At 44.7% G+C, this 13,527-nt stretch overlaps 1 protein-coding gene across 4 annotated transcripts in view; it reads left to right on the top strand.

The window, feature by feature from the left end:
* LOC102688582 (dynein axonemal heavy chain 3-like) overlaps positions 1 to 13,527 on the top strand; it is a 238,715-nt gene that overhangs the window by 182,049 nt on the left and 43,139 nt on the right. For all 4 annotated transcript variants that reach the window (XM_069192669.1, XM_069192670.1, XM_069192672.1 and 1 more), the window contains 6 exons: positions 2,833 to 3,003; positions 3,660 to 3,797; positions 5,674 to 5,817; positions 5,979 to 6,143; positions 8,147 to 8,369; positions 13,182 to 13,312. In XM_069192669.1, the coding sequence (XP_069048770.1) occupies positions 2,833 to 3,003; positions 3,660 to 3,797; positions 5,674 to 5,817; positions 5,979 to 6,143; positions 8,147 to 8,369; positions 13,182 to 13,312 (972 nt within the window). The remainder of the gene's footprint in view (positions 1 to 2,832; positions 3,004 to 3,659; positions 3,798 to 5,673; positions 5,818 to 5,978; positions 6,144 to 8,146; positions 8,370 to 13,181; positions 13,313 to 13,527) is intronic.

Genomic DNA, 13,527 nt, shown 5'->3' with positions numbered 1-13,527 from the left:
GAGTGATACACTCTTAATATCCTATCATTCTGCTTGCCTTTTTTGTCGTTTCCCCACAGCCTGGAAGATGAGAATGATGTGTCAATATAAACACCGAAGTCTTTTTCATCAGTTGCTTCTTCATTTCCCATTAAACATTTCTAGGTTATATTTCTGCTGCCTACACATGACATTGAGTATTTGTCTACATTAAATATCATCTACTATATGTTTCCTGATTATCTTATTCTGGTATTGTCTCCAGAAATGACTATTATGGTTTGCTACAGTATCTATACTTTTGTAGAGTTCTGATAATTTACTGGGACAATTTATTAATAGCTTTTTCTTGGCTATTAGGAATCAATTGACAAAAAAACAAGCAGTCTACACACAGATTCAAAATCCACAATATACATTTATTGATACAGACAATATGCATATAAAAACAACAAAGTAAATAATTTAAACAATCTGCCTAGACACAGAATGGCAGATCATATCCTTAAGGGTTATCACGATACAACAGTGTGGGGATTAGGAAGAGATACAAATACAAGAATTGCACATACGATATATCGAACTCATTAATTAGTCTTATGTAAATACTCAACATTCAGATATTCACAGACAAGTAAATACTTGTACTTATATTAATTAAATTGGAATCAAACAAGGGTAACAATTGAATTCTCCACTTCAATAATGTTGAATACGGAATTATACTCACCCAGCAACAGTGGATTCGTGACTTCCATGCAGAAGCAGATAGAGACAGCTGACAGTTCAAAGTGTTGACCAACCCCGTGTTCTGAGTCTAGGGATCAGGGATAAGGAGATGGTCCTGCTGTAGCCTTGTGTTGTCAGTTCTCCTTGGGAAGGACCTCCTGGTTAGTGTTGAGCTGAACTACATTTTAAAGTCTGTGCACAAAGTGGACTATGGTCCTGGCTTGTCACTGGTGGGGAGAAATTCGGTTTGCTCACGGCCTAGTGGCTATATTAGTATATTCAGGTGTGTCGACGAAAGTCCACCAGTCTTGTTCCAGTGATCAAGAGGATGCGTGGTGGCTGAATTAATTAACAATTCTGTAGCCACATAGAGGGCTTCACTAAAAATCCACAGCCACACTTAATCCTTTGGTTTATTAATAAATATTGCTGCTACACTATAATTCACAGTAGATCATTGATATCAATTAAGAGCAGAAGTGGTCCCAATACAGATCCCTGTGGTACTCCACTAATTACATCATGGCAATTTGAACCCATTACCTTTTCTTCTGTACATGAATTCTCTATCCAAATACAGTCATTATGTCAAAGACATACAGTCTTCAATATAAGGATTCTTTATTTAGAATGTTCTAAATAAAAATTGTTTTTATGGAAATATAGCGAGACTTACCATTTCCAAATTCCATGCTGACTGTCTTCTAGAAACCTATTGCCATACAGACATCCCTCTAATTAAGTTCTATCATCTCCATTGCCTTACAAGTAATAGCAGTACGAAGACCTACTGGTCTTTGTGACAGACCTAGTTCAGGTATCACACGAATTGTAACGTCAGAGAAGATACAGTAGCAGTAAACAAAATGTAACAGAAAATCAAGAAATATTTGCCTGGGACCTCAGGGCTCCCTGAAAAACAATAACAAAAAAAATAAAATCCCAGAACAGGGAAAACCTTTGTTTTCAGTCTTAAATTATGTTGCTCAGTTTATTTACCTCTTTATATATTGGCACTAAGTTTGTATATTGTACCCACTACAATCAGTGGGTATTGCCAGCCCATCAGGGCTGTCTCAGGAGGCTGTTGGGACTGTGTTAGCAGTCTATAAATAACATCCCTCATTTCCTTACTAAGCCTTTCTTAAAAATTCAATACAATCAGTATAATATCATCAGACCCTTGGAGATTTGTTTAAGTGCTGTAATATGTCTGCCTCTTCTATTCCAATATTATTTAATATAGAACCTTCTGTTCCTCAGTCTGAATAGAATTCCCAGCTCAGCCGAGAGACGTGAACAAGGAACTTGTTTCTGAAGTTTCGACAGACTTAAGCAGATGGAGTTGCTGAGAAATCACTTTTTTATCTTGAGAAGAGAGTTCAAGGTCTTAATTAGGTCTCAATCCTGAAGCGTCCCATCTTTGAATATGTTTTAAACAGTGGCCAGTTTAAAAGCTACAAGCATGGTTCCCAAATTGATAGCTCTGGAGGTATCATTTCCTTCCTTTTTATACTCTGTTCAGATGGTTTCTAGTCCCATCGCAGTCAATAATGAAACTAGGTCTGCAAGCAATGTTTTAAGGTTAACAAAGAGACACAGGTTTAAGGAGCTTAGAGCTTAATATCATCTTGGCTCTGGGTTTTCAGCTGTGAACAATTCATCCCTTAACTAAATAAACAAACCCTCTAACAGTACAGTAGCCGGTTGTCTGTTTGGCATGTTTTTATATGTCTGTGTTATTTGTTTTTCTATAACAGAATACTATTTTATAGACATGAACTACTCTCAGACAAAGGCTTTATAGAACTCACTCTTTAGGAGGAATTCTCTGCTGCTTCAGTCATGCCTCCATTGTGTCTTTGCCAAGCTTGTGGAACAGGTGCTGTAAAGGCTGGTGTACCGCAAGGTTCTTTCTTGTTCATCGTGTGCATGCTGTTTTTTTGGTTTATCATTAGCAACCCAACCTTTGTGTTTATTTCCATGCTCTTTCAGTCCTCTGTGTGCCAACTGCTTTCAGTCCTGAATGTTTCATTTGTTATTTGGTTGTGTGCTCTGTGTGAAGGTTAGCAGTTGTTTCGGAACTGAGGTCTTATCGGCAGCTCATATTGTCTGTGTATTTAGGTCCTGTCAGTGGTGGCTCAGCAGATCCAGACAATCCAGCGAGCTATATCCCAGAGAGTCCAGACCTTTGTGTTTGAGGGGACACTCTTGACCCTGGACCCCACTTGCTGCATTTTCATCACCATGAACCCCGGATACGCAGGCCGGACTCCACTCCCAGACAACCTCAAGGCAGGCCTCAGTGCTCCTCTAGCTGTAGACTCAGTCTATGAAGTAAAGTGCAGTATACTGTGAAGCAAACAACAGTTTGTACTTGCACTGGTCAACAACTTGTCAAAGTGCTCTGTGGCAATTTGTCGTAAAGTGCAATACACCAAGCAAAATTTGATTTGAAAAATTGAGTTAATGGTCTTTTATTGAGCAACACAGTACTCATTGACTCACGTGAACTTAATATGTACGGACAGGCTGAATCAAGGACTGTACTGATTACCTTAAATAAAGCACATAACTAAAGAAGTAGTTCAGAACATGGCTTTTATTCATTATTCACTAATAACCACCAGCTTCTCATTCTGAACTAATTATGTGATATACCCTGATAATTTTAAAGTAAGGACAGGACAATGCAATGGGCATTTTTTAAACAATAGAAAAACCACCTTTCTTACTCACTTGTGTTATGAGAGGACTGGATTATGTTATTACGTTCTCTTTTTCTGTGTTATGCCTCCCAAACCTCATTTTGAGACGGATCAGACAGAACAGACAGTTGAATCCAGCTGCAGAGGACGGTCAGCCTCCCAGTAGTCTATTCTGCTGACTCCCTTTTCAAACTCTGACACACCCACGTGGAGTAAAAAGGGCTATTGGTGCCACCTGCACAGGTGCTGTTCCGCACGGTGGCGATGACTGTGCCCGACTATGCCCTGATCGCCGAGATCTCCCTCTATGCCATGGGCTTCATCCAAGCCCGGGGTCTGGCCGCCAAGATTGTAGCTACATACAGACTCTGCTCTGAGCAGGTATGTGCTGTCTGCTTCCTGTTCTCCTTTCACACTCTCTATAACCCCCCTCTCTCCTCCCCCAGATTCAGCCCATCGGAAAATCTTGGCACTAGAGGAGAAGATCATACATTTATGGATCTTGAGATGTCTGATAGTAATAGTAATAATTATTATTCTGATTATACCGATTGCTGTAAATTAAAAAGATACAACCTCCCCCACATTGTACTTTAAAAAATTGAAAGTTTGGGAAATAAAGTGAAACATTTGCTCCTTTTTGACATGTGCTCAGTGACCTTCAATAAATTAGCGAAAAGGGACGAGCCGTCGCCTATGTTTTTATCATTTTGGTTGCTCAGAAAGAGCCCTGAATCTGGTGGGTTGATCGGGCTCATCAGGCAAAGTTTCTGAAATGTGCAAAGACTCGACATGTGCCAGTGTAATCCTATGTTCTCGTCTAGAGAGAGATGCTCACGTCCTCCGTTTTGTTTGATTTAAAATTGTTTTCCCAGCCGGTGATTGATTAGTCCGTCTCTCTGCTCAGCGCAATCTAACCCAATCATTACGAACAGAAGACCTTACGCTTGATGGGAATACTCCCCTCAGGTGTCGAGCTGGGATAATTAGAGCCGGCGAGGAGTGGAAATAAACTAATCGCTTTAGCTTGGTGGTTTCAACAGTTCACAGTCATTATGTGGAGTTGATTAAAATCAATTAATTTGTTCTCTAAAAGTCAATTACTGCAAACAAAATGTCTGCCCTGACTCTGAGGATTATGAGCTGAAAAAGTCTGAAGCCTACACCCTTAATACTTTTATGATGTTAATTCCAGGTGTCTATTCATTCAGGTTTGTGCTTTGGTCTCACACCAGCACAGCTGTCCACATCTGTCTGTATGTGCAGGGAAAGTGCTGACATAATTCACCATCCTCACAAGCCATACATCTCCATCTGAACACGAACATCAAACCTAGTGCTACACTGCAAGCTGAAAGCGCAGGGATAAGTCTCTACATGCTGATACACTGAAAAAAATAAACAGGTTAGCCCTATGTACTGGAGTTTGATATACCTGCTGTATCAACAGATATACACACATCTTAAACTGACTAGTCTAGCTGAAATTGAAGGAACCATTTAACTTTACATGATTATTGAGCATATAAAGACTTAACTCTTAACTTTCCTCTAATCCAGCAGTAGGTGCCGTGAAAGGTGTTGTATAAAATAAGGGTTATTAATAGCAGGAGTAGAAAGTGATCTATCTTGTAGGTATCAATTAGAAGACTCCCTGAAATGTCTGTCACCACCCAGTCTCAAAGCAAGCGCATTTATGTCAGTCCTGCAATTTGAAAGACTTGCATCCTGAGCAGAGCTGGAATCTTGTTTTGTGTGAAGTCTGATGTGCTCGGGTTTTGTTGCTAAGTTATATTCGTATCTAATAAAAAGTAGAAAATAGTAATAATTAATGACCTGCATCTCTGCAGTTTGCTTCTGTTTCATGACAAACCAACTAAAGATAAAAAAAACATAAAAGCGATGTCATTCCTCCATAAAGTGAATTGGGACAACTTTCAGTTGCTAAAAATAAATATATTTTAATTATAAATTAGCTACTGGCTGCTAAAACCCTTATAATTATGATGCATTTCTGGCGGTGCTATTAACTGTGCTGGATGACTAATTGCTTGTTGCCTGTTAATTGATCTCTGGGATCTCAGATTGAAAATAGTGGATGGGCTTTATGTTTTCTTTGTGCTTTTCTGCAGGCTGTGCAGGTGCAGCTGTTGTAAATTGGAGTGGGTCTGCGATGTGTGCTTCCAGTTTGTAGTGTTTCAGGCTGCATGATGGCAGTGCATTTGAGCAGCTGGGTAACCCTCACTCTCTCTTTCAGCTCTCCTCTCAGCACCACTACGACTATGGGATGCGCGCAGTGAAGTCTGTCCTGACAGCTGCTGGGAACCTGAAGATCCGCCAGCCAGAGGAGAGGGAGGACATTTTACTGTTGCGCTCCATCACGGACGTCAACCTGCCCAAGGTGAAATGTGTTATATGAATCTAACAGCAACCCAGGTGATGACTTGCTAATCGTTCCAGGCACTACAAAACTGGGGCCATTGTAGAGCAATACAATGATTTTGTGTTTGTCATGAACAATCAGTCTATTGATTCACATGGTACTTGCTGTCCACTCCCCAGTTTCTCTCCCAGGACATCCCACTCTTCCGCAGTATCATTCAGGACCTGTTCCCTGACGTACGGTTGCCCACCCCCGACCATGTGCTCCTAGAAAGAACTATCCAGGAGGTCGCGCACAGCCTGGCTCTGCAGCCCCAGGCATGGTTCATCACCAAGATCATCCAGGTCAGTGGCCATTGCACCTGAGGAGCTGTGTCAGAGCCATGTGGGCAGGCTTCCTCCAGAGTGTGGAGTGGTGGGTAGGTGGCTGGACACCAGACGGAAGGCTTGCGGGATCAAGCCCCAGGAGGGCAGATTTCTGCTGTACCCTTGAGCAAGGTGCTTCACTCCAGCAGATACTAGAGGACCGGGTCTCCCAAGTCATCGTTCCGAATGAGAATTTGTGTTCCGTTGACTAACCTTGTAAAATAAAAGAAGAAAAAATCCAAGCCCTTGTGCTTCCAGAGCTCCACGCGACCTCATGCAACTGTTTATTCATTATTTACCAAAATTAGACCACATTTCTGTGGATTCTAAATGAATTCATTCGAGTCTAACAGTACAGATAGCTTCAACTCACATTCTCTCTTTCTCTCTCCCACTTCACTTACCACCCCACGTCTCTTATAACCCCATCCATCCCTACCCCCCCCCCACACACACACACACACACATTCTCTGAGCTGTAGCTCCTCCACAGCCATCCTGTCTTTCAGGAAATCGAGAAGTAAAAACCAGAGATAAATCTCTCACCCACACCTCTCTCAGGACTGCTCTTCCTCCCACTTGAGCCCAGATTTGCAATTAGACAGGCTGTGTGATATGACAGCTGAGAGAATGAGAATCAGTCAGGTACTCAGTGGTTCCTACCTCTTGATTAGAGCCTGAGAGACAACAGAGAAGACCAGGTTAATGGTGTGTGAAGAAGTCTGCAAGGGAAGTTCTCGTTTGCCGAACACATTGAGCCTCTGTGGCTGTGCATCACAGCCAGCTGGAACTGAGCCTGCTGTGGGCGGTTTTACAAATCCGTCTTGTTCATCTACTGTCCACCCGTGTCTCTATTTGTGTGGCCATGTCTCACTCCTCTAATCTACATTTGTGCCTCACGCCATCTATGACGCTGTCCTTGTCTCTCTAACTCTCCTTCCCTCTCTCTTTCCTTTCTCACTGTTCTTTGTCCTTTGTCCTTCACTACTGTAAATGTGTAGTTGTATTTGGACTCTACATGTCTCAAAAATACTTAATAGATACTGCACTAATATAAAACGATGGCAGAATATAATACTAAGATCCACCAGTAACACTAGTACTTTACTCTCCTAATGTTGCACTTGTTACCTCGCATGAGTCTCCCCACAAAACCGCAAGATTCACCTCGAGAAAGCTGGTCAAACGCTTCTGATTTCACTTCTGACATGACATTTCTATGCCCCTTCTGCGCTTATTTCAACCATAGAACTGAGCTGAGATTCAGAGGCCCATGTTCGATACAATGCTCTAAAAGGGCAAGTGCACACAGAGAGGCGGAACAATGCAGACTCAGCATAAGTGCATGTGAGAATGTGATGCCACAGGGGGAGACACATGCCGGGAGGACGAGCAGAGCAGGGTTTTATAGGTAGAGCGCACAAGCAATACGGGTGAGGGTAACTTGAAATCACAGCTGCGGGTACATGAACCAGGATAAGAGAGCTGATGAAGCAGGATACTACAGGAAGAAACTGGGGATACATGGTAAAGCACAGCTGGCAAAGTACTCCTGCAACCTGACTTCCGGACTCGAGCACAGCAGTCAACTCCATCTGCATAGCATTTTGCCTCTTGCTCTCTTCAACATGCTCTTTACCTGGCTTTGAGTCATTTTATGTCGACTCAAGCAGTACAAGGAATGGGAGTTTTCCTGCTTCGTAGGAACATTTTTTACAGTAAATTGCGGTAGGTCTAAAACTGATCTCCTAGCTGTTGTGTGGGGAGTGTACTGGTGCACTTTGGCTGCTGTTACATCATCCAGGTGGGGCTGCACATTGGTGGTGGTGGAGGGGGGCTCCCATTACCTGTAAAGTGCTTTGAGTGGAGAGTCCAGAAAAGCACTTTATAAGTGTCAGGAGTTATTATCATTAATTAGTTCTTCTTCTTTATTATATTAGTAAGCAGTCAGTGTACGGCGTGGGTCTCCTCCCCTCTCGCAGATTTACGAGCTCATGCTGGTGCGGCACGGATTCATCCTCGTCGGCGGTGCAGGCGGGGGGAAGTCCAGCGCCCTGCGGGTCCTGGCCGGGGTCCTGGGGCGGCTAGCAGAGCAGGGGCTGCTGGGAGAGCTTCCCGTGGAGGTCCTCACCCTGAACCCCAAGGCCATCTCCATGGCGACGCTCTACGGGCGCTTCGAACCCACGTCACGGGAGTGGAGCGACGGTCAGTGGGAAACGCTCTCGGGCGTGATGTCAGCCCTCACCGGTGCGTTACAGGGCACGACTTTCGGCTGCCGCTGGTGCACAGCTCCGCTTGTGCGGAACAGAATGAGCATTCAATGTCTCCCTGTAGGGGGCGCTCTCTGAAGTGCCCTGTGCTGTCACAGTCATTGGTTTCTGAAAAAGATGGCAGTATACTTTCCCACGTGTGTGTGCGTGTGTTCTGTACACTGAGGGTGCTGGGAACAAGCTACCTAGCCATGTTGTTGAAGCTGATACCCTGGCTTCTTTCAAAAAAACGCCGAATGAGATCCGTAGATCAATTAACTACTGGCTAGTTCAGAATGGCCTCCCCTCCTTTGCTACAGTTCTTGTGTTATTAGTTTGCCACAGTAACTTTCTTCCAACAAACCATCATTTTCAGTGTTTTTGAGTCAAGCTCAAGATGTCTTCTCTTTCTCACCATGTTTGCAGGAACTCAGGTAAGTGCTGCTTGTACTGCACATCTTGTCCTTTTGCTGGAAAACAAAATACGAGGTACATTTTAACAAGCGGAGCTCGATTCCACACTGAGAAGTCAAGGAGAGAAGAGGAGGAGCGCAACGATTCGGCTGTTTGAGCCTTCTTCAGGTGTGAGGGGGAGAGTGAAAGGTATTCCCAGAATTCCCACACCTGCCAGAATCAGCTCAGGTTCCAGTCCGGCTGGGGGAAGGGGGGGAGGGAACTCAGCCGAGTGCAGATAAACACACCCCTGCCCAGCGGAGCTGTCTGTGGAGACTCTAGAATTGCACAGGCAGTGCGAAATCATCCTGATCTCAGGGCGTAGGGAGGGCCCTCCCTCTCCAGCCCCCCCTTCGTACACCTTCCTCTCTCTCACCACGTCTGTCTCTTCCTCCCTGGTTCATCCTGGATTCCTCCTCTCAGCTGTCCAGTCCCAGTGCTTCTCTGACTTCTCATTTCTCTTTCCTTGCCGCTGCTGTCAAATTCACTCCATGAGCTCTAGGGGCATCACTGATGATTTAAAGTTCTGACAAAGCAGTAGCAATCAGCAAAACACTGCGGCCAATTACACCATAAATTATTATTATTATTTATTAGAGAAGCTCACTCAGTGTCTCTCAGGCTGTGACAGATGATAACATACTAGCCTCAAGCCCCCTGAGTTTCTGGTGTTCTGTTCATTGTTCTAGGGAAGAAGTTTTATGTCTGATCCATGTGGGTTTCTTGTATTTCAACAGACAGTGAATCTTTGTCTCTGCTTCTCCCTGCCGGCATTGGGAGCACAGCCTGCCATCTACCTGTGTCTCCCAGTTTCTGGGGTCACTGAGCCTGTACTCTCTGGGCAGCCAGGTCTGCCTGTGTCACCCAGTTTCTGTGCACAGGCCTTGGTCATTTTTTGCAGAACTCTGTTTGAAGGACTTCTATGCAATGCTTGTCCCATATAGTGTATTCCTGGTCCGTGATTGGACCCCACACTTCCCTGCCATATAATGCAGTGGGTTAGATAACACTTTCAAATATTCAGGGCCAGATTTTTGTATGAGGCTTAAAATTGAAGAGTCTCCTCATTATGGCATAGAAAGCCCTGCATGCCTTCTCCTTTGGTACCAGAACCAAAGCATCCTTTTGAGTGTCTCCCTTTCTCTCGTACTCTGTCATTGATGTCCTGTGTTATAGTTCTATACATCACACCAGGGCCGCTCCTAGCTTTTTCGGGACCCTAGGCAAGATCACCTCCCACCCATACGCTTTTTTTACTGTGCAGCATTCAGTGTGGCAGCTGCCGAAATCGCTCTGACATTGTCATCTTACAACAACGAGAGTCATTCACTACATCGACAGGCCTACATTTACGTTCACAATTGATAATATCATCATTCATAACTCACAAACGGCCTAGATTAGCACAATCCGCAACCAAAAGAGCCATTGGAGGCGATTCTTCAGCTCACATTGGCATGTGCTGATTAAAAACAGTCTGTTGCGTTGCACATTGAGGGGACCCCTGGGGGCCTCGGGCCCCTACACAGTAGGCTAGTTTGCCTAAGCCAAGGGCCAGCCCTGGATGACACCTTCTCTATTGCTGCCTGCACGACCATACAGAACAGTAGAGATACTCAGGGAGGTAGAGACAGGACTGGGCCTGACCTTATGATCTGTCAGACAGCCCTGCAACTCTCTGCTCAGATTCATTTTTATTGTCCATGCTTGACGTTTCATCCCTATATTGCATGTGTAATATACACTTATAAAATTATACGTTTTTACATTGTTATACACAAGAATACGTTCCACTGTATGTTAATGTTGAGGGTATTCTGACTGTATCACAAAGACAGTATGTGGCAGAACAGGAGGCCCTATTTTCTGACTATAGCAAAGGCGTTAAAGATGTCCTCCTTGACCATTTGATTTGGGAAGTCTCTTCATTCCAGCATTCAACCCAGTTCATGGTGCATCACAGTGAATCAGTCCCCCGAGTTTGTATAAGAAAATTCTTCATTTTCCTCACCCTTCATTTTCAGAATGGACTCCTTTGCGTGAGAATGTTAAAAACGGCGCTACCGGCTGACGTCCGCCCAGTAAGACTGAAGAGATCCGGAGAGGCGCTGCCCACTCATGTGACCCTGGACATGTGGCCTCATCCAAGGTCCTCCATGAAGCCCTGTGATTTAATAAGGCACCTGTAAAAAAAAAAAATAGAAAAAAGTCTGCAACTCGGGGGCAGATAACAGGGTTAAATATAGAATTATGTGAGATAGGTATTGATTTCTCTCTGCAGTAACCTGACATTTCAACAGAGCGCTACAGACATATCCTTAGGCCTTTCTGGAATTCAATGGGATTTTATTAGGAGAGGAGATAGGGAGACAACAACACGCAGCAGAGCACCAGTTCCTGACAAGCCTGTCCTCCCCAGAGGGGGGGTTAAGGACTGTTAGTGTGGAGAAAAGCGATTACCACCCCCTGCCCAGTAATGGGATTGTCGTAACTCAATACTTCTTTTATCAGTTTTTTTTTATAATTCTTTCTCCGTCTCCTTCCCCCCCACCCCGGTTGACAGCCAGACTAAATTTCATTTCATTTTTTTTCTTTTTTTTATCACTTCATCCCGTTTTTTTTTTTGCTTTAATAATGCATTATGTTCCCCTAAGTCAGACAGACAGGGCCCACGTTGTCCCATCTCTCAGGTCCCAGCCCACCGTGCGCTTGCCAGTGCGAAATTGATTTGGGGCTTGTAATCTAGCAGTCAATTTGGTGTGATGGAGCGCGGAGAGGCGGTAGCCTCACGATTGCTGGTGATCTATACCTGTCAGTGCGCAATCGATGGCCTGGCCTTCAGTCATACTGTTATTGGAGTCGCAGCCTCATCGCAGAGCCACTTACCTGCGATTGATTGTGCACCGAGAGCCGCAGAAGCTTTAAATCTACCCCTTCGTTATGGTCGTTATTTATGATTTGTTTTAGCTGCGTTTCTGTCAGCCTCTTACTTTATTGCTTTACTTTTATTAATGGGATGGCCTTGATGGTTTTGTGCAGAGGCGCTCGTGGAGAAGGTATTTTTAGAGGATAACAATGAATTGATTATTTATCAGTGTTATGATTATGGGTCTCTTTGCAATTTCCATTGGTCACCTTTTGGCACCTTCAGTGTGTCATTCTATCCATTCTGATTAAAAACATACAGTATAAGGGCTGCTGTGCTAATCCCTTAGACCAGTGTGTGACCACCTGATATCACAGGGGTTTAATAAAGCCAGTTGAGCCATTTCCGGGGTTCTTGCAGAAACAGTTTTGTCCATGCCAGGACAGTGTCACGTCTGCGGCTTCCTCCCAGCTCCCAGGAGTCCATTAACAGGACAGGTTTTTGGTGCAATCAGGAGTCCATTAGTGATTTATTGTACAAGAGCTGCTAATTAAGGATGCATCTGAAACACTGCTCCCTAATCTACAACAAGTGAACCCACACCCACACAAGTTTGATAACTTTCATATTTTGCTGTTCTTCTGTTCCTCTGCTCTGCTCTGACTGCACAGCGATAGTGTGATCGATGACACCCGGTGCTTCTGTCACTCTAACTCTTTGAATGTTATAACATTCTTGGCACCCGAGCCCACAGTTCAGACATTATCTGGGGCATGTTGAGGCCTTTCATCCGGCGTCGAGATAGTGATCTTGTCCTCCACCTGTCTGGGAGGCAGGCCTGAGACTAATCCTGAAAGAGTGCTATCAGAATCAATACTCTTCCTCCCTGCTAGTGCTCCGAGATTGCACGACAAACCGGGATGTTCTTTCTTCCAGGGCGATGGTATCTCGGACTCTGTCGGCACATTCCCCCACGCTCTCTCTCTCTCTCCGCTGTTGGCTCAGCCAGCGCAGAATAACTGTCTGCAGAGCAGCGCAGACGTGGACCTTTTGTGTCTCGCCGCAAGTGAGGGAGGTTGATAATGTGTCAGCTGGCTCGAGATATTTCACTTTTCACAAACAGGGGACTTTGACGTTGGTCACATTGAGAGTCTCAGGGATTTAGAGCCTGGATTTAGTCAATCAATTGCAGTATTAACTCTTTCTGATTTATTGCTTTTGTAAAAGGCTTTCAGATGCTTAGGTAGATCCAATTAAGTATTCTGTTCTCTCTAGGTCTGCTTTTCTTCCCCCTCTTATCCTATCTTCCTTGAAATTGCCTTCTTCTTTTATTCCTGCTCTCTCCAAGTCACAGTTTTTGAACTGGAAGTGGTGCCGTGCTGAATTCCAAAAGCAGTCTGGGATGTGGGACAGCTACGGGAGACTGAAGTTCGTCTTCTCCTCCTCCAGGTGTGCTGTCGTCAGCGTTCCGAGCGCAGGCCTGCAGCCTGACCAGCAGCCGGCGCTGGCTGGTTCTGGACGGCCCGGTGGACGCAGAGTGGGTAGAGAACATGAACACCGTGCTTGACGACAATCAGAAGGTCGGTGTGACACAGTCGTGGGGACGGTTGGGCAGCTTCCAGAGGACTTCGGAGCTGGGAGGGATGCTGTCGTGGCACCAAGCCCAGCCACATGAAAATGAGCCGCCATCAGGCACAGCTGGGATGCAACAGCTGTAAAACACCTGCATACACACAACCTCACCAATACCGCAGTATATTATACTGTGTACACTCTGTATAGAGCAGGGCTGGAT

Source organism: Lepisosteus oculatus, chromosome 7 (assembly GCF_040954835.1).
Source record: "Lepisosteus oculatus isolate fLepOcu1 chromosome 7, fLepOcu1.hap2, whole genome shotgun sequence".
Lineage (NCBI taxonomy): Eukaryota > Metazoa > Chordata > Actinopteri > Semionotiformes > Lepisosteidae > Lepisosteus > Lepisosteus oculatus.
This window is presented reverse-complemented; position numbering and strand designations above follow the sequence as displayed.